This window comes from Macrotis lagotis, chromosome 1, assembly GCF_037893015.1.
Source record: "Macrotis lagotis isolate mMagLag1 chromosome 1, bilby.v1.9.chrom.fasta, whole genome shotgun sequence".
NCBI lineage: Eukaryota > Metazoa > Chordata > Mammalia > Peramelemorphia > Peramelidae > Macrotis > Macrotis lagotis.
The window spans coordinates 731634650-731655142 of record NC_133658.1 but is presented as its reverse complement, the minus strand read 5'-3'; the positions used below and the strand labels follow the sequence as shown (position 1 = coordinate 731655142).

At 33.6% G+C, this 20493-nt stretch overlaps 1 protein-coding gene and 1 long non-coding RNA gene across 3 annotated transcripts in view; one reads left to right on the top strand and one right to left on the bottom strand.

Annotated features, from left to right (window-relative positions):
* PAN3 (poly(A) specific ribonuclease subunit PAN3) overlaps positions 1–20493 on the top strand; it is a 146116-nt gene that overhangs the window by 51558 nt on the left and 74065 nt on the right. For both annotated transcript variants that reach the window (XM_074216145.1, XM_074216146.1), the window contains one exon: positions 16729–16879. In XM_074216145.1, coding sequence (XP_074072246.1) covers positions 16729–16879 — 151 coding nt within the window. The remainder of the gene's footprint in view (positions 1–16728; positions 16880–20493) is intronic.
* Positions 1–20493, bottom strand: part of LOC141507948 (uncharacterized) — a 97034-nt gene that overhangs the window by 48895 nt on the left and 27646 nt on the right. The window contains exon 2 of the long non-coding RNA XR_012474307.1: positions 4982–5059. This is a non-coding gene — a long non-coding RNA (uncharacterized LOC141507948). The remainder of the gene's footprint in view (positions 1–4981; positions 5060–20493) is intronic.

The window sequence follows — 20493 nt, the reverse complement described above, 5'->3', positions numbered from 1 at the left end:
GAGTTATCATCTCTGCACATGATTTCCATATCTATATATCTGATGCTACTTCTCTTGAGCTTCAGTCACATATCACCAGTGTTTTTTTGGATAGCTCAAATTGAGGATGCTGAAAGTATCTCAAAATTCAGCATGTTTGACATAGGACTCATATCTTTCTTCCCAAACCCTTACCTCGTCCAACTTCTCAATTACTGTTGAGTGCATTACCATCTGCTCTTCTTTTCAATCTCAGTTCTACTCCGTAATCTCATTCATCCCACATGTACATTTTCTTGTTAAACCTTGTCATTTTTACCTTCACTAGTTTCCTTGCCTCAGCTTTTCCATTTCTCACCTCTAATATCCTCCACTTAACTATCTAAAGAAATTTCTTTTTTGAAATACTTTAAAGATTTTAGTTTTTATTGATGGTCTCCTATTTTAACATCGTCACAGTTATTTCCCTTCCCAGTATCAGAGATCCATTCCAAATTATAAGGAATATTTTATTAAGGACAGAAAAGAAAGAAGGAAAAAAAGAGGAAAAAATCAACACAGTATAGTAGACCACCACAGAGGATCATGTTTGATTTTTATAATTTGGGTACATTCCCTTTTGAGTTTTTTTGTATGTGGTTATTATCTTTTTGTTTATATTGTTATAGTTATTCTGTATGTTTTCTTTCCTCTGATTATTTCCCTATGCAACAGTTCATGTAGATATCTTTTTCACTGGCTGTATTCATCACATGTATCATTTCTTACAGCACAGTAATATTTTAATTCATTCATGTACCACAATTTATCTATTTCTCAGTTGATGGCGACTTTGTTTCCAATTCTTTGCTATCACAACAATGCTACTAATAAATATTTTGGTTCATATGGTGATTTTCTTCCTGGAAGAATAAGTCCACTAATGGAGTTTATGGTTCAAGAGATATGGCCATTTTAATCATTTTATTTTGCATGATTGCAAATTGCTTTCCAAAATGGTTATATCATTTAAAAGCTCCACCAAGAGTAATATTAGTGTGCCTGTCATTATTCTACAATCCCTCTCACATTGAGTATTGCCATTTTTTAGTCATCTTTGGTGTACGGTAGAAACTGAAAAGTTGTTTTAAATTGCTTTTCTCATTAATAGTGATTTGGAACATTGTTTCTTTACTTTTTTATTTTTGGAACATTCTTTCATGTGATTGTGTGAACTTTGCAGTTATTTTGAAAACTATTCTTTCATATCTCTTTCCCTTTATCTCTGGAGAATGACTATTAGTTTTATGAATATTTATTTTTTACATATATTTTAGATCAATCCCTTATCAGTGAAATTTGATTCAAAGCTTTTTTTCTCCCCATTTGATCATTCCCTTTCTTATACTGGATGAATGTTATGAATGCAGAAGCTTTTCATTTCATATAATTGTTATCTATTTTATCCTTTGTAATTGCCTCTGTCTCTTTTTTTTTAAAGCATGTCTTTTATCTATATTGTGAAAAGTGTATGACCTGTTTTTCCAGTATTTTTAGAATGTGATCTTTAATATTAATGTTATAGAACCATTTAGAATATATTTTGTTATAGAGCATTAGGTATTGGTCTCAGACTTGTTTCTCCCAGGCTTCTTTCCAGTTTTCCCAGCAGCTAATAAAATTAGGGATTTTTTTTTATATACTAGTTGGTTAACTTAATTTTTTTTGTTTTGTTTTTGTTTTTTTTTTTTTAGGTGTTTGCAAGGGAAATGGGGTTAAGTGGCTTGCCTAAGGTCACACAGCTAGAGAATTATTAAGTGTCTGAGGTCGGATTTGAACTCAGGTACTCCTGACTCCAGGGCTGGTGCTCTATACACTGCGCCACCCAGCCCCCCCCCTTTTTAAGAAAGATTTTATTTATTTTTAGTTTTACAATTTTCCCATTTTTGCTTCCGTCCTCCCACCCCCCACAGAAAGCATTCTGTTAGTCTTTATATTGGTTCCATGTTATACATTGATCTCAGTTGAATGTGATAACAGAGAAATCATCTCCTTAAGGAAAAAAAATAAAGTATGAGATAGTAAAATTATATAATAATATAACATTTTTTTTTTCTAATTTGGTCTTTGTTCAAAGTCCATAATTCTTTCTTTGGATGCAGATGCTATTCTCCATTGCAGATAACCCCAAATTTTCCCTTATTGTTGTACTAATGGGATGAGCAAGTACATCAAGGTAGATCATCACCCCCATGTTGCTGTTAGAGTATACAGTGTTTTTCTGGTTCTGCTCATCTTGCTCAGCATCAGTTCCCTCCAGGCTTCCCTGAATTCCCAGTCTTCCTGGTTTCTAATAGAACAGTAGTGTTCCATGACATACATATACCACAGTTTGTTAAACTGTTCCCTAACTGAAGGACATTCACTTAATTTCCAATTTTTTTTGCCACCACAAACAGGGCTCCTATCAATATAAAATAAGTATTTTTTTTTCCTTTTGCAAGGCAATGGGTTAAGTGGCTTGCCCAAGGCCACACAGCTAGGTAATTACTAAGTGTCTGAGGCCAGATTTGAACTCAGGTACTTCTGATTCCAGGGCCAGTGCTCTATCCACTGTGCCACGTAGCTGCCCCAGGAATTTTTTAGTAGGTAATTTCTAATTTTCATTTTATCATACACTCAGTTATCGAGTTCTGTTTCTGATTTTGACCAATGGGATATTTTTAATGGATAGGTGTGAGTGTTTCATTCTCCTGCTCGTTGAGCCTCAGGGTGGCTCTCTTAACCCTGAAGAGGAAGCAGTTGGGTGGCACTGGAGTGTTCAGCCAGAGACACTTACTCGCTGTGTCCTCCTTTAACTGTGCCTCAGTTTCCTTAGCAGTCATTGGGTATAATACCAGCCTGTTGGGAGAATCAAATGAGTGAGAGTACCTGGCAGACAGAATGGATTCAGGATCAGATACAAACTCTGTCATTTAGAGCACCCTCTGTCTGGTTTTTTCCTGCCTCTATGCCTGTGCTCCTAGGCATACTCTGCACCCTTATCCTTCTGAGGTCACCCTGCTTCTTTGAGGACTTGACTCAATTTCCACCCATGTCCTCTCAGAGCATCTTCAGGAAGCATTTATTAGTGCCTTCTGTGTGTGCCAGGTTCTGTGCAAAAACCCTAGGGATAACAACAGGAAAAAGAAAGCCTGACCTCCTGACTTCCAGGAGCTTGAAGTCTAAGGGGGAAGAAAATGCATAAGAGGAATTTTGTGGGGTGGGGGGTGGGGGAAGAGTAGGATCTGTGAAAGTCAGAGCTATGAGCAGCAGAGTGCAGATTCAGCCTGCTACAAAGAAGAACTAGGAGATGGGTGGGTGGGGGGGTAGAAAACCCAGAGTTAGTGAGAGAAGGTCCTAGAGGGGAGGGGAGAAGAGGGTCTGGAAGGGCTGCTCAGTGCTTGAGACCAGGAGTGGTGTTTTTCCCTTCTTTATATCTCCAGCACTTGTCACCATGCCCAGAAGATAGTGCTTCATCAATGCTTGTTAACTTGTTCAAAATACATTGGTTTTTAGGTGCACATGGGCTTTTTTGGAATTCATGTGACTGTTTTAAGATAAGTGGACATAATGTGAATGGGCAAGTTGAGAATAACCACTTTAACATATGGACATAATGTGAATGGGCAGGTTGAGAATAACCACTTTAACATATGAAATTGGACATTTTAATATTGAAATTTGTATGTAATTTTCTATATAATTTTATGTAACTTTGCATTCTTTGACAGTTCTCTTCAACATTTTGTATTGAGTTCTTCCTCCAGGTCATACTTAATTGATCATTAACTTTTCTTGGGGACTTTAGAACCTGTTTGTATCACCAGAGAGGAGTAATTCTTATATCATAATTTTAGTTCAAATAATGAACTCTTGCTCTAGTTTTGAAATGTTTGAGCAAAAAAAAAAAAGACAGCTGCAAATGTTAATACTCCTTCAAGATTCTTTGATCTTTTGGCACTACCATCAATTTTTTTTTTTTAGGTTTTTGCAAGGCAAATGGGGTTAAGTGGCTTGCCCAAGGCCACACAGCTAGGTAATTATTAAGTGTCTGAGACTGGATTTGAACCCAGGCACACCTGACTCCAAGGCCGGTGCTTTATCCACTATGCCACCTAGCCGCCCCTACCATCAATTTTCTAAATCCAATTATAATTGATAATTTACCTTTGACTTGTTTTTTATCTGTTAGGCATGTAATAGGTTTGAGATTCATAAGATTTGACATTGTTTCAACAACATAAGCCAAGTAACTTTTTATTTTCTCCTTTGTATCTTTTGCATAGATTACCAGTTGTTGTTTCCTGTGCTTTCAGTCTTGCTTACTTAATAGTTCTTGGATTTAGATTCGGGTAGCATGGTATCCTTCTTAGGAGACATATTGTTGTGAATATTTTAAGTGGAAGTGGATTTTTTTAATTCTGAGAATATTTGAACTTGAGGGTCACATCAGAAATGCTCCTTGATCTGGTATGAGGTCATTGTGACTTCATTATTATTTTCATTCAAAGGGACAATAATTGTAAATCACCAAGGAGGGATTGGGGTAAAAATACTAACTTTCTTTTTCGTAGTTGTTTATTTTCAATTGCTATAATTTTTATTTTAGTTTGATGTGAGATTGTCTAAAATATTAGCATCTTAGATCAGACTGATAAAATCTTAAGATTTCATCTAAACATTTTATTGCTCATTGAAGTTTAATCATGGTTCAGGTAACTCCCAGTCTCTAGAAACCTCAAGGAGTAGGATGTTTTTAGAAACTTATTTGTCATAGACAAGAACTGGTAAGAGGAGGTCCCTTAATAATCAACCTTGTCCTCTCTGGGATCCTTTGAACTTCCCAGACAGAGAAGCTTGTTTAGAGAGACTTCTGTGATGAGATTGGGGCATGGCTTATCCAGTATTGCCAATCAAAAGCCTAGCTTTAAAAGGGACTTCAGTGATTTTCCTAACCCTGTCCTTTTGTAGGTCACTTTACCTGAGTTTTAGGTGACTTCCAAACTGTATTGGGTGTCCAACGTTTTTGTTCTTCTGGGCTGCATTACCCCACAAAAACCTGTCAGGGGCCATATAACAGAATTCAGTACCCCTTCATGACTGCCATGTAACCATACTACCTAGGAGCATAGGCCACAAAAATTTACTCAACCTGTCTAGGTCTGCTGCAGTAATCAACAGCCTTGGAAATAGGTGCTGAATAAATACTTGTTGAAAAAAAAATAACTTTGAACCTTTACTTAGCTGGCCTATGTGAAAATTACATATTAAATACTCTACCTTTTACTATATTATTTTACAATTTTCAGTTAGGTCTCTTTATCTAAGTTGGAAATGAAGTAAACTGCATGAAATTTGCCATAGCTTATGAACATTGGGGGAAAATAAAATGCTAACTCAAATAAAAGTTGTTTTGTGATTGCATAGGGTAGGAGGCAGTATTGTGTTTCAGACCTTATATGGGCATGTTGTCTCTGGAAAGATAGATCCCTGACCATTTTAAGGAGATATTCATATTAAGTCATTTAGCATTTGATAAATTCAGATAGTTAGATATATGAATTGAAGTTATTGAATAAACGTCACAGGTAGAGATAAAATGTTGGTATTGATATTGTACATTTAGAGATTATCTAGTATATACTAGAATATAGTTTTATTTGTTTTTAGCATTAAGATTCTTTTTAGAGGAACAGAGAATTTGACAGCAGTTATTTTCAAATGAACCCAGTTTCAAATTATTGTCTCCCCACATCTCCTCTTTCTGAACCATAAGCTGTCAAGTCATCCCCCTTCTTTGTGCCCATTTTCATATTTGTAAAATAGGAATGGCAATACTTGCAATGTTTAACTTGTTTTAAGAAGATAGGTTCTCTTTTACTGTAGAGGCTGCTTATTGGAACATGAATTGAATGAAGTGGGAGAAAGGGTGGAATACATGCTTTGGGCAAGAGTAAAATGGGGAAAAAAGAAATAAAGTAGCAAGATCAAAAAATTTATCTTTTTTATCTATCAGTTTATTAAGAGGCATTTGTTAGACATTTCCTATATGTGTTGAATATACACAATGAAACTTATATACACAATGAAACTTATTTGTTTGTAAATGTAGCTATGTACCTCCCCCTTTTAAAAAAATTACCTAGTAACCTTTGTAAAGAGGCATTAGTAGGAATTATCAAGAAGGTCCTTATGTAAGAGTTGGAGCTTGAACTTAGCTTTGAAAGAAACTTAGCTTTTAAAGGAGCAAAAGTAAACTTAGTATGCAGGCTTTCCAGGTTTGGGGGCCAACCTCTTCAGTAAAATGAATATTAGAAATGAATTGTTGCCTTTGGAATATATGCTAAGCCTTAAAAAGTAGGTTTGGACCAGATTGTGATGGGCTTTATGTTCCAAATAGTGGCATTTATGTTTTCATATAGAGATAATAGCCTCTGGAATCTGTTGAGTAAGGGAGAAACATAATTAGACTTTGCTAGGAAAATCACTTTACCAGCTGTGTGGAAGATGAATCAAAGAGGTGAGAGACTTGAGGCAGGCAAATTTGAGATAGGCAAACTTTTGGAGTAGTTCGGACAGAAGGTGGGAGTTGAACTAAGATAATTAATTGTCCTCTGTTTTGGATCATCTATTAGACTAATTGGAAGATAACATCCTTGGGCCTTTGAGTTCAAATCCAGCCTCAGATACTTAATAATTAACTAGCTGTGTGACCTTGGGCAAGTCACTTAACCCCATTGCCTTGCAAAAACCCCAAAAAACCCCAGAACAAAACAAACAGTTCTGCCCAATGTTATCTGGGTCTTAATATGCATACAGTTCTAGGACCAAGGATGATAATTCTGTGTAGGCTACCACAAATCAGCAATGAAGAATTACCTTGGAAAAATTAGCATAGTGGTTGCTATCAGGTGTTATGTATGATCAAGGAAAAAATAGACTGATAATTTAGGAACGAGTAACTATTTAACAATGAATAACAATATTTAATTGGGAACTGTGAAGTACCATGAGATCTACTTTAGGGATCAGCAATTATAGCCTATGGGCTAAATCCAGTCCATGAGCTAAGAATGGTTTTTAAATTTTTTAAATAAAGTTTTATTGGATGTAAAAATAGAAATCATTCCTAAGACCATACAAAGACCTGGCAGAAGTTGACACTTGAACCATAATTTACTGACCTGATCTAGAGGAAGATCTTTTGACCCAGTGGTCTTATCCCTTATTAAATATTTAGTGAGAATGTTGACAAGAATTTTCCAAGTTGGAAAGGTATGACTAGGTTGTAATCTGTAATATTGTGGCGAGGAGTAACCACATGGGTTGTCACAGATCTGTGTACAATGGGAGGTATGAATTACTTGGGACAAGCAGGAATTCTGATGTTTAATTTTGTGATAGCATTCATCATACATATTCTCTTGATACCAGGCTGACAACGGATGACTTGAGTTGATTTTCCCACCTTCAGTTAGTTCTCTATTAAATTTTGGATTTTTTGCTGTGCACATTTCTTTGTTCTCTGTTGTGTTTTAATTTTTTTTTTTTTAGGAATGGATTTTATTCCAAGGAAGTATGAAAACTCTTAAAGAACTTTTCAAAGACTATTAGAGATACTGAAGTGAAAAAGTTGATGTGAGAAAGTCAAGTATTTATCATTTAAACAGAATGCACTTTCCTATGTGCATTGTTAAAATTCAATCAAAAACAAAAAAAAAAAGAACTGATAAAAAGTTTTCAGAAATCCTCAGAAAATTAAAGGCAATCTTAGGGGTTGTTATTGATTCCTGTACGATTTTTGTAACAGACTTCTTAAAACCTAAGAGACCCATTCATTCATTCATGTATGTATGTATTTATTGATAGTTTTTACAATTTTTTCCCGAATCTTGCCTCCCTCCCTCCCCCCCCCACCCCCACAGAAGGTAGTCTGTTAGTCTTTACATCGTTTCCTTAGTAAACATTGATCTAAGTTGAATGTGATGAGAGAGAAATCATATCCTTAAGGAAGAAAAATAAAGTATAGGAGATAGCAAAGTTACATAATAAGATAACCCCCCCCCCCCCAAATTAAAGGTAATAGTCTTTGGTGTAAAACCAATTTACAAAAAAAAGCCAACCAGAGAAAAAAAAATACTTGTCACTAGCAAGACAATATATAGACTAGAATTCTGAAGACTGAAAAAGCTATACGCACATATAATTCTCCCCCTACCCCAGCAAGTCTAGGTGAATCTAAAAGATCTAAGCATCTTTATCAGACCATAAAATATCTACCCTAAAAGACATTTGGGGAATTAGAAAAAATTTTTCATTAAGCCTTAGTTCTTATACCTACTGAAAAAATTATGAATATTTTTGCATATCAAGAATCAAATTTTTTCTGGAATTGTAGAAATTCCCAAATGGAGATATAATACTGCCATAAGATCTTGCAGCATTCTATGAATTATGAAAATTTTAAAAATTTATTTAAGAGATAGTAATAAACATGTTTCATTGGCTTGGAACCTTACATGTCTTAAGCTTCAATGAAAATCTGTGAACTCAAGACTGGACTCAGATTAAGTGGATTTTTCATCAAAAATATGCTTAATATCCAATATTATGAAAGCAAAGTTTCATGATGAATTTTAAAATGGGTCAAAATTTTGTGAATTCAATCATAAAAAAGAAATGATTATAGCTGCAATGTTACTTGTTACTTTTTGAAAGATGTAAAAAAGTTGAAAGTTTATGTTAAATGAATTTATTTTACTTAACTATTCCAAATTAATATGCCAATATAAGTATATAGTAAATACCTCTTACAATTGCATTTTTTTATAAAGTAATTATAGATAGGATTGTTTTTAGATCCACTGGTTTAGAGCAGGAAGGAAACTTTAGAAGTCATCCAGTCCAGTTATCTAGTTTTTTCAGATGTGGCATCTAAGGCCTAGATAGTTATTATACAAGTCATATAAGTACTAAGTGGGAGAGAATTTGAGATGAGCTTCTTTATCTCTAAACCTAGCACTCTTCATTGTACCAAGTTAAAAATCAATTTTAGTATGCCTCTTTAAAATAGCATTTAATAAGAAAACTCATATCCTCTAACATCACCGTTGAACATTATGATTTCATTGATGGTAAATTTCCGAATGATTTTGAACCATTTTGGTTTTGAAGATATCAAAGTGATTTAGAAATGTATTCAAATATTTTAGGTTTTTATAATAAGATTGAGTGAAGTCATATTGTAGACTAGCCATGGAATTAACATATAAATCTGGGGAGGCTAGGTAGATAAGTGGTAAATTTTCATAGTAAAAAAATTGATTAATCATCAGCAGGCAAGCAAAAAAAGTGAAAAGCTGTAACTAGACTGGGGTGTTATAAATGTATTGATATCTAACAATGCTATATATGGAAAGAAAATAATCTAGAACTTCATTTGTTTCTGTGAAAATGATAATAACATTAGATGGATTAGACACATCAAATACTGTAAAAGTTTTATTATAATTTTACTTAGAAATAAAAATTTTCATCCCATTTTCCACATGGATTTTTAGAAAATTTATTTTTTTAATTTCTTTACATTTTTCCCTTAGACTTAGTAACAATGCCTTTTTGACTTAGATCCAACACACTTTTTTAAAAAAGAAAAATATTATGCAACAGTTATTTTTCCTCTAGTTCTGCCAATTAACAATCATTTATTAAGTGCTTACTACACTTCAAGTACTGTGCAAGATACTCAGTTATGAAGGCAATCTTATTTTTTACTCCTTGAAAAAAGAAATGGTCTCTTCCTTCAGTGAGCTTATGTACTAATGTGGGAGACAACATATATTCATAAAACCATAGAGAATATATCCTCCCAAAATAACCAGAGTAGACTTTTTTTTTGAGTGGGTGGGTAGATATCCCAGCAGCTGAGGGTAGAAAATGGCATTTGAATTGAATGTTGAAGAAAACCAGATCTTCCAACAGGAAGAGATAAGTAGGGAGTGAATTCCAGACTTGAAGAGACAGACTTGGAAAGACAGATTGGAGTATTGTGAGTATGGAAAAGCACATAGGCTAGGCTAGTATGGTTGGATCCCTAGAAGTAATAACCACTAGAGTTTGAGTTGAGGTGGAATAACATGATCATATCTGAACCATAGTACTTTGGTAACTATTTGGAGAATGGAGAGAAACTTGATGACGAGAGACCAAATAGGATGCTATTATTGTAGTCCAGATAAGAGAAAAAGAGGGATGAACTAGAGAGGAGGGGATATATGCAAGAGCTGTTGTAGAGATAAAAATTGCAAGGTCTCAGGAGACTGAGAAGAAAACCAGGAGAAAATAGTGTCATGAAATCCATAAAGGGAAACTAAGGCATAGTAAAGATGACAGAATAGCAAAATATCAGCCTCCAGCACACTCTCTCCACAAAGACCAAATTCTGAGTAGTAAAGCCAAGAAAAAGTCAGAGTCTTTTTGGTCTGTAAATATTGGGCATTGGGTCTGACTAGGAGCAAGCTGTGGAAAGAATATTCTGGGACTTAGGGACTGAGCTGGGCATCATGATGGAAAGAGATCCAAGGAGATCTGTAAACTAGCATGGAGTACAAGAATGAGTGTCATCTGCTTGCTGAGTTACTCATTGTCCCTTTTCAGATCACCATTGAGAGTGGGCTAAGCAGGAGAGGATTGCACTTAGGGGTGGTGGAGAGGAATAGCCATTACTTGCAACCCTGGACCCTAAGTGTCCTGGGCAAGGAGCAAGTTCAGAAGCAAAAAGTGATCGTGTGGCTCTGATCCTAGGAACAGAGCAGTGACTCAGTTGTAGCTTGCATGCTGAAGTCTTCAGTGTAACAACCTGGGCAGGTCAAAAGAGAGTTCATTCCAATAGTCCAATTCATGTCCAATAGTCTACTGAAACTTTGAAACAGGAGCAAGCTGACAGACCCAAATCTGGATCAGGAACTTGGAGAACTCAGAGCACAAGGGCAGTGATTAGACTTTGCTGTATCAGACCACTTGGGAGTACTGCAGGCTTGCAGGTATTCTGTCTGAGCAGAAAACAAAATGACATATAATTCATCTAAATATTTCCTCCAAAGGTTTGCAAAGCCTCCTGACATCAAGTACAAAGCCAAATATTATTTATGAGTGATCAAACAAAAAAAAACCTACTTTAAAGCTATTATAGCTATAAAAGTAAATTATATTAATAAAAATATAAATTATAGCTATAAAATTAAAGCTGTAAAATGCTATATTTAGCATTTTAGGATCTGCTTTAATTTACTTATCTTTCCAGACTTAATTTGTCTTAGTTTTTTTCCACATACTTTGTTTTTGTCAACCTGAAACCAGATGTTTCATAATATCCTATAATCATGACAACAAGGATTCTCAAAACACTAACCCAGGAGAAAAGAATGACTTGAAAACATTTCCAATCAAAACCAGAAAGAATAATTCATTTTGAACACAAGTTCAATCATTTCCTTAAAGAGATAAAGCAAGAGTTTCAAAAAACAGGCAAACATGATTTTTAAAAAGAAGTGAGAACTGTGGAAGAAAGAATCAACAGCTTAGAACAAGAAATACAAAACCTTGCCCAAGAAAATAACTCTTTGATGGCTAGTGTAAAGACACAGATATAAAAGATAAAGTATTTTCCATCAGTAACAAAGAGAAAAGCCAGTCTAAGAGGTAGCAGAGGAAAAAAATGTTTAATGAGATTGGAAAAGTAGATTGGGAGAAAAGATTTTGAAAGACTCTAAAAGATAAATAGTTTAAATTTGATCCTGTAAACAATAGGGAGCCACAAAAATTAAATAAGCAGATTACTTTACAGCATTGTGTATGATGGACTGGAATTGTGGGAGACTTGAGGAAAGTACAACAAATTAGACATTAATCTAGGGAAGAGAAGATGATTAAGGACCTGAATTATTTAAGAACAGTAGTGATTCAAGATCATTTTAGTACTACTCTATAGAATATTTAATAAGGAAAATCATCTTGAATTTTATCTTCTCAGAAAAGGTGATCCTATTCTTTCTAAGGCTAACCTTTCCATCTATAATCTTGATCCTATTCCCTCCACCATCTTTGAGAACATCTCTCCAGTGATCTCCATTAATGCATTTTCAATTTATTTTCTACTATTTTCCATACGTTTAGAAAAAGTGGAAGGGAAAGTTTCATATATATATATATATATATATATATATATATCTTATATTTTCCTTTGTATTTTATATATTGTTATTTTATATATAGTATATACTTATATTATAATATATAATTTCTTATATGTTAAACCTTTTGAAAAGTCATACACATCTGATGCTTTGGTCATGCCCTTATAGACTGACTCCCATTCTTACCACTCTAGTGGAATTTCTTTCAGAGGTCAATAGTCACTCCCAGATTTGCGTATTCAATTCTTGATCATTTCTTGCACATACCACAAATCGTCACCCTTACCACTTCAGAACTTCACTATGTTTGATGACATGCTGCTATTTTCGTTTCCATTTGAATTATAATTTTTGAGTTATCCATGACATTTTCTTCTTTCACCCTCATCCAGTCACCTACCAAGTCCTGTTAATTTCTCTTCTCTCTAAGATCTTTTACTTTCATATCCTTTTCTCTAATTGTATAGCCATCACTGTAGTTTAGACCCTCAACACCCCTTTACTGGATTATTAGTTTCTTAATATGCTCTCTGCTTCCAGGCTCTCTTCTCTTATACATACTACTGAAACAATATTTCATGTTATATGTTCAACTGTGAAACTCCCTTGATCAAGACTTTTAGGATTTCCTAAAAATCTTAATCCTGGCATTTAGGATCTGCTTAAATTTACTGCAGTCTATCTTCCTAGACTTAATTTGTATTACTTTTTTTCACATATTTTGTTTCAGTCAACCTGAAACCAGATGTTCCATAAACTTGTCATTATTCCCCCCCTCCCCCACCCTTACCCTACCCCCTTTTCAGGTATGCAGAGAAGTTATTTCCCATTGCTGGGATGAAGGTCCTTCTTCATCTTTATTAAGAGCCCTTAGTATCCTTCTCTTTTCATAAGTCTGACTACTGTCTGCACTTTCATTTTGTGATCTCAATTCCCACAGAGCCTGTATGTACATGTGACTACTAAATTTGTGTATCCAGCCTTCATCTCTCTCCTGGTCAGATAATATATATTAAGCATCTATAATATTCCAGGTTCTTTTGTAAGCACCGGGGAGACAAAAACTAAAAACCAACTCTACTTGCCACATGGTATGACTTGGAACAGCTGGTGACTGATCTTATGGTGTGCTTAGGCAATAGGAATACTTGTAGTAAAGGCAAAAAAAAGTCCTAAAAGAAGTCACATTCTTATGGGGAAAGTAATGTGTAAATAAGTACATGTCCAATATCTATAGAGGAAAGGATATAAGCAGTAGACTGCAGGTACCTCCAGTTTAGCATATCCAAAATGAAACTCATTATTCTTTTTTTCCCATCCAAAAAAGAAAGAAATGTTGCTGCTTTTAACTTCCCTGTTTGTATTGAAGGCACTACCATTTTTTGGATCAAGAGCTATACTTGATTCTTCTTCATTGACTCTCTCTTCCCAATTTCAGTTCTAGGCTACACAATGCTTCCCACAGACACCCCCTTATCTCAATCTATTTTAATGCCAAAGCATTTTAAATATTTGTTATGTACAGTTTTCTGTCCTAGATGCTGTGTATATAAAAACAAAATAATCCGTGATCTTATGTAGCTTGTAACCAACTTTCTACTCTTATAATCATCATTTAATTCAGAACCTTATTGGATTCTCTTGCTTCCAATGTTTTTTCCATAAAAGTGCCAAAATAATCTTTCTAAAACAGTCTATCACTCCCTTACTCAAGAAATTCCCTGTTAATTTTAGGATTAAAACAAAGAAAACTGCTCAGTTTGGTATCTGAAGCCCTTCATAATCATGTTCTAGTCTACATTGCAAGCATGTTGCACATTGCTCACTTTTAATTGTGTTCAAACTGGTCAATATGCTATTTATTGAATTTGAATATGCCCTCTCCAACTGCTGTGCCTTGGCACAGGTTGTTCCCTTTGCCTGGAATACATTTCCCATTCCCATTCTCCTCTTGGAATCCTTAACTTTTTTTTAAAGACCCTTGTCAAAGGACATCTTCTAGAGACTTTTATTCATTCTCCTCATTGATAATTGCCTTTTCTTCCTTCTATTAAATATGTTTGTCTTAATGTATCTGGTAAACTACCTGAGCACAGAGATAAACTCTTGCATTATTAACTTTTACATAGTAACTATTTAATAAATCTTACTGAATTTAATTGTACATTGTGGACCTTTAGTAAATATAGCTTTGAAAGGACCACAGACTTGTTAGGATGAAATTTTTCCCAATTTGAATTTGGTTGGAATGAATTTCACTGACCCCATGTAATTTCAAGGAGCACATCAAGCCAGATTATTGTTCTCACTTTTGCAAAGGCAAGATTATTATGTTTTTGTTCAATACATTTACAGTATGAAAATAAAAATACAAACATAATTTCTTTCTCACAGGAGGAGATAAGATGCATACAAAACCATAAAAAACATTATTTCAGCTTGTAGAACTCAGAGGTAGTGTACTGTAGTAAAAGTAGTGAGGTTTGAATTTGAAGTTAGAAGAGCTTAGACATGAGTTCTGTGAACATATGGAAGTCAACTTTTTCTTAGCTCTAGTTTCTTCTCATTTATGAAGTAGAACTTATTGTTTGTGCTACTATACTGTCTTTTTAGGCCTAATATTGACAAAGTGAATTGTAAACCTTTGAGTGGTTCTATCAATGCGAATTTATTTGTGCTGCTCTCAGGGTTAATTTGTTGACCATAACCTATCTTCTTTCCTAGTATCCCCCCTTCCTCCCAAAGATTCATTTATACTATTTTAATAAAAGATGTTATTCCTGTTGTTTTTGTATTGTTTTTTGTATCCCAGTTTCACCAAGAAGTTCTCGTGGGTCTTGTTTATAGTCTATTTTTCTGATTGTTGAGTGATTTTGCATGATAAAGTATTCTAGCTTATATTGTACTCTTAAGAAATTATAATGAAGAAAATTCTTTCCTATACCCAACTGCCTTTCCTAAGTAATTTTTCATGACCTAGTGATTGTCTGAAATTCCTATGTGAATAATGAAATAGGAATTGCCCTTAAGTGTAGTTTTTTTGGGGGGGGGGTGTAGAGAAAGAGTTCTTTGAAAATGGTATGTAGTAGGAGATAGGTTGTCTGTTTTACTTAAGTGAGTTGATCTTTTCCCTTTTCCCTCCTGTTTTATATGACTTTAACTCAAGAAAAGTAATCAGTTTCAATATGGACTTCCTTAAGTGCACAAATTATGCCTAATTGTGTTGGACCCTGTCCATATTTTTATTCTTTCTGCTATCTTTTTTTTAACCTCAACATTTAATTTTAGGATTTAATGTTAGGATTTAATTTAATATCTAGGATAGCTTATGTCTCATAGTTTTGTTTTCTTAATTTACCCTATGTTTTCTTTGTATTTTGTATGTTTTAGTTAGATTGCTTATTAATTCTTTAGTTAATACTCTTCTAGCTTCCTTGCAATTAATATTTTTTATATTCTGATTTTAAAAAATTTCTTGTTTTAAAATATGTTTGCCTCATAATTAACTACATAGACCATATTGTTAAAGTTAATTTTTATTGAGTAGCAGTTTAAAATGAATCATTTTCCTTGTTATAATGAATTTTGGAACTCAGTTTACAAAAAAAATTAAATTTTTAAATATGTTTAAGCAATTCTTACCTCACAAAAACTTTATTTAGTCCATGATAATGGACTGTGCAAATTGAATAGAAATTTCTTGTCTAAAAGGTGGTTACAATTTAAAATGTATGTCTTTAAGGAGAAAAAGGTAGGAAAAGGATATACATTTGTCTCACTGTAGGCAGAAATTCATAAAGATTGACCATTTAGCATCTTTTAAAATTTTTCTTAGTTCCATATATGTAATTTTGTTTTACTTAAGGCCAGCTGATATTAATTGCTTATTATTTCTATAAATAGTTATAGCACTTTATATATTTTTATTGAGCCTTATATTCAGGTGATATTAAATATTGTTATAATTACCATTTTTGGTAAAGGATTGCTTTCAGTTTGCTTTTCCTGTATCCAGAATTATCATTCATTCCTTGTGCTGGTATAAAAAAATATTCTTTTGTCTTCACTGTGTGCATAATATGTCACCATAATCTTTAGGAAAAGTTTTACTGTAAAGAAGGGAGGAGGTTATCGAATTCTAAAGAAAGGTAAATACATAGTATATAGTAGAAAGTGTTTTTTAATGACATAAACTTAAACTTGTTCAATTTTGAGGTAATTTTAATCTCATTTTCTAAAATATTTTAGTAGAATTTGGGGATCATTCTTATTTCACTGTAAGGAAAAATCTGTATATTTGTTTTAAATTCTGCAAATAAAATTAATAAAATCCTCAAATAAGATATCAATATTTTTTCTTAATAAAAACTTTGCAAATATTGTTTAATAGTTCATAAACAGATCATTAAAACCTCTTTACCCCAATAAGCAAAAAGTAAAACATCTCTAAAGCTGTGGAATAATGCCTACTTGTGATAGATATTTGTTGTTAATAAGCATGACGTGTTAACTATTATATTTGATTTTTAAATAGACACCAAATCCTACAGCAAGTGAGTTTATTCCTAAAGGAGGATCAACCTCCAGGCTGAGTAACCTGTCCCAGTCAAATATGTCTGCCTTCTCTCAAGCCTTGTTTTCTCACCCATCTGTGGGAAGTCCTGCTGCTGCTGGACTAGCACCAGGTAAGTTGAGAAACTATGTTAGTTACAAATATGATATTTCTAAGCACATATTTAACTATCAGAACCAAAATTTTAGGAGGGAAATAAGTCTTTCATACTGGAATTTTGTGCTTCAGAATCAGAACTGCAGGTAAAACACATACACTGAAGGCAGTTCAAACATTCATGTCACTTTAACGAATGAGATATTGCTTAAAGCACAAAAATAAAAATTAAATTTTTCTAAAACCTTGTGATTTAGAAATGCTGTTCTAAGCTGTGTTTTGGTATTTCAGTCTATTTTATTACGTATACTTACTTAATATTATCATAAAGCTATTTTGGCAAAAATTAATTTTTATTATTTTAATTAAGTATTTAATTTTAACTGTTATAAAATATTTCTTATTTTATACTAGGTTTGTGACTCCTTTTTAATGTGAAATAATTAGTCCTAAGGAAAAATTGCTAGAAAACTTGTAAAAATAAGATATTTCTAAATTCCTTGAGATGGTTAATAAGATTACTATTGATGAATTTCTATTTTACTTTTGTTTGTTATTTTAATCTGATACTCAGGACATTAGGAAGAAGGAAAAGAATAGACTTAAGGAGGAAATGAATAACTTTAACATTAACCACATAAGCAGTTTCTTCTTAAGAAAAATTTTATGAATGTTATTAAAATGTCTAATATAATATTTAAGAATTGAAGCTAGCACTGCTTCATTTAAAATGAATATTGACATATTTATCAGTTTTCAGTAATAAGAGAAACACAGTAGTCTTTGGCTTAAATTTTAAGCTTTCTTCCATCAGTTTTTTTTTGTTTTTTTTGGCTGGGGGGGCGGGGGAGAGGGAATATGAGGTTTAGAGGTCAGGGACTAAAAAGCAGTTTTCACCCTTCCTAACCTTAGAATCGAATTTATTTGCTTTTAAGAACCAGCTGTTTGGGGCAGCTAGGTGGTGTGGTGGATAGAGCACTGACCTTGGAGTCAGGAAGACCTGAGTTCAAAATGTGACCTCAGACACTTAATAATGGCCTAGCTGTGTGACCTTGGGCAAGTCACTTGACCCCATTACCTTAAATAAATAAAATTTAAATAAAAATAAAATTTTAGAAAAGGAAACAACTGTTATTATTTATGGAATTATTTCCTTTTGAATATTTAGATGAAAATGTTGAAGATATTGTAAAAGTATCTTCTAGTTAGTAGAGATATCAGAGCTTTGATATCTATCTAAGCATTCTATTTGATGTTAGGAAGTTATAGTGGATTCAATTGAAGATTGACATTTAAGATTGATGTGAAAGGAAGAGTTGTCTTAGATGAATCAAAATTTAACATTGAAACTTTCCATGAATGGAAAAGGACTGTACTTTAGAGCCATCTGAGATAGACCAATATATAACTAAGCATTGCCTTGAAAAACATGTAAAACAGGTTTTCATGAACATGGGTAGTTAGAGAATCACATTAAGAATTTTACCCATTCACATTATAATAAACTAAATTGACTTTTCCCAACATTATCAATAAGTAGACACTCTTATAGCACTTAGTTCTTTAATTCATTTTACATGTCGCTTTGTATTATTTGTGTATGATTTATTTTTTCCTTACTGTATTATAAATTCCTTAGGGAAGGTGATATTTTGCTAGTTATCTTTCTATAACTTCAGTGCCTTACACACAAAAATAAAAAGTTTGAATTGAATTCAAAAATAGCTACCATTTATCACATTATTTCCTTACAGATAAATGGCTTATCTAAAAATAGGAGCAAATTTTATCCTGCTTCCAAAAAATTTAAAGTTTTGTCATCGACTAAAATCTTTTGTCTCAAATATTATCATAGAAACACTGGTGATTTGAAGGTATAAGATCAGGGCTATGCAGAAGATGCAGTTTAGTGCATTTAAAAAAACTGATTATTAATTCAGTTACTCAGTTTTGGCACTTCATTTACTTTACTAGAGACTAACATTATTTCTGTCCTTTTGTGGTATTCTTCTGTCTTCTAACTGATGATTTTCAGTTATAGGAAATTCATTCACAGCTTGGTCATTGATCCTTTCATTATAAACATTTGCCTCTCCCTATCATAGTGTATTGAAACTTGGCATGTTCATTATATGTTTTAAAAAGGTGAATTTTGCTTTTTGAGTTACCGTCATCTAAACTAAAACAATATCTTTTCATCTGATATATTTTGCAGAAGTATAAAAAATTTGCAGTTCAATAACCTTGTATTGATTTAATAAGTAAAATAATTTAGTCACATACACCAAAAATTAGAGCAAGGGGATTTTTTTAATTGTTCAAGTTTTTGAGTTATATTGTTGAAATGTAAGTTAACAATTTTAATTTTTTCATTATTTAACATGAGCTTGTTTTCGAAGTTTAAATGTAAAGAAGCACAAGTTTAACAATCTGCAATGCTTTGATTTTGAGTTAATTTTTAACAAATTAAAGGCTCTTAAATTGAATATCTGAAAGGATATGCCTCTTGATGTTATCTGTTCTTTTGTTTTCTGCTTACCTTTTTTAAGTCAAAGCACTAGGACTGATTAAATTTTGATTTTCTGAAGAAATAGAACAGAATTATTTATGCTATTATTATGTTAGAAAAGGATAACAGTTGAGGAACTGTTTTTAAAGTCTTCTGAGAATAATTTATTTGGCCAAATTAATTTTCTTTTAGAGGCTCATTTCTTTTTTTTTTAATTATTTCTCATTTTAATTAATTTATTTACTCTTATTTTTGTACAAATGATTTTTTTATGCATTACTAAAATATTCTTGTTTAAGAGTAAACAAGATACCTCCTCCCCCTAAAAAATATAGACCTGCATGAGCAATAAAGTAAAGGAAAGAGAAAAATTAAAATAATAATAATAATAATAATAGTAGTAGTAGTAGTAGTAGTAGTAGTAGTAGGGGCAGCCAGGTGGTACAGTGGATGGAGCACTGGCCCTGGAGCCAGGAGCACCCGAGTCCAAATCTGGCCTCAGACACCCAACAATCAACCAGCTGTATGACCTTGGGCAAGCCACCCCAACCTCACTGCCCTGCAAGCCCCCCCCAAAAGACCCAGAATAAAATAAAACAAAACAACAACAACAACAACAACAACAACAATAATAATAATAATAGGGGGTGGCCAGGTCATGCAGTGGATGGAGCACCTGGAGCCAGGAGCACCTGGGTCCAAATCCAGCCTCAGACACCCAACACTCACCCAGCTGTGTGGCCCTGGGCAAGCCACCCAGTCCCATTTGCCCTGCACCCCCCCCCCAAATAATAATAATAATAATAATAAAAAATGTGCTTCAGTCTGTGTTCCAACACCTCCAGCTCTGTCATGGGTGGATCACATTCTTTATAAGTCCATCAGAAAAGCTACTTCCATATTTTTCTACTGTTGCCATTGCTGATCACAACTCCCTCCATTTGTACTTCCCTACTACCATATACTATGTTTCCTGTCTCCTTTCACTCTTTCCCTCTTCTTAAATGTGCTGTAGGGTAGCTGAGTGATGCAGCAGACAGATAGATCCCTGGCCCTGGGGCCAAGAGACCCTGAACCTACATACCACCCCTTAGGCCCAGCATCTACCTGGCCCTAAGGTC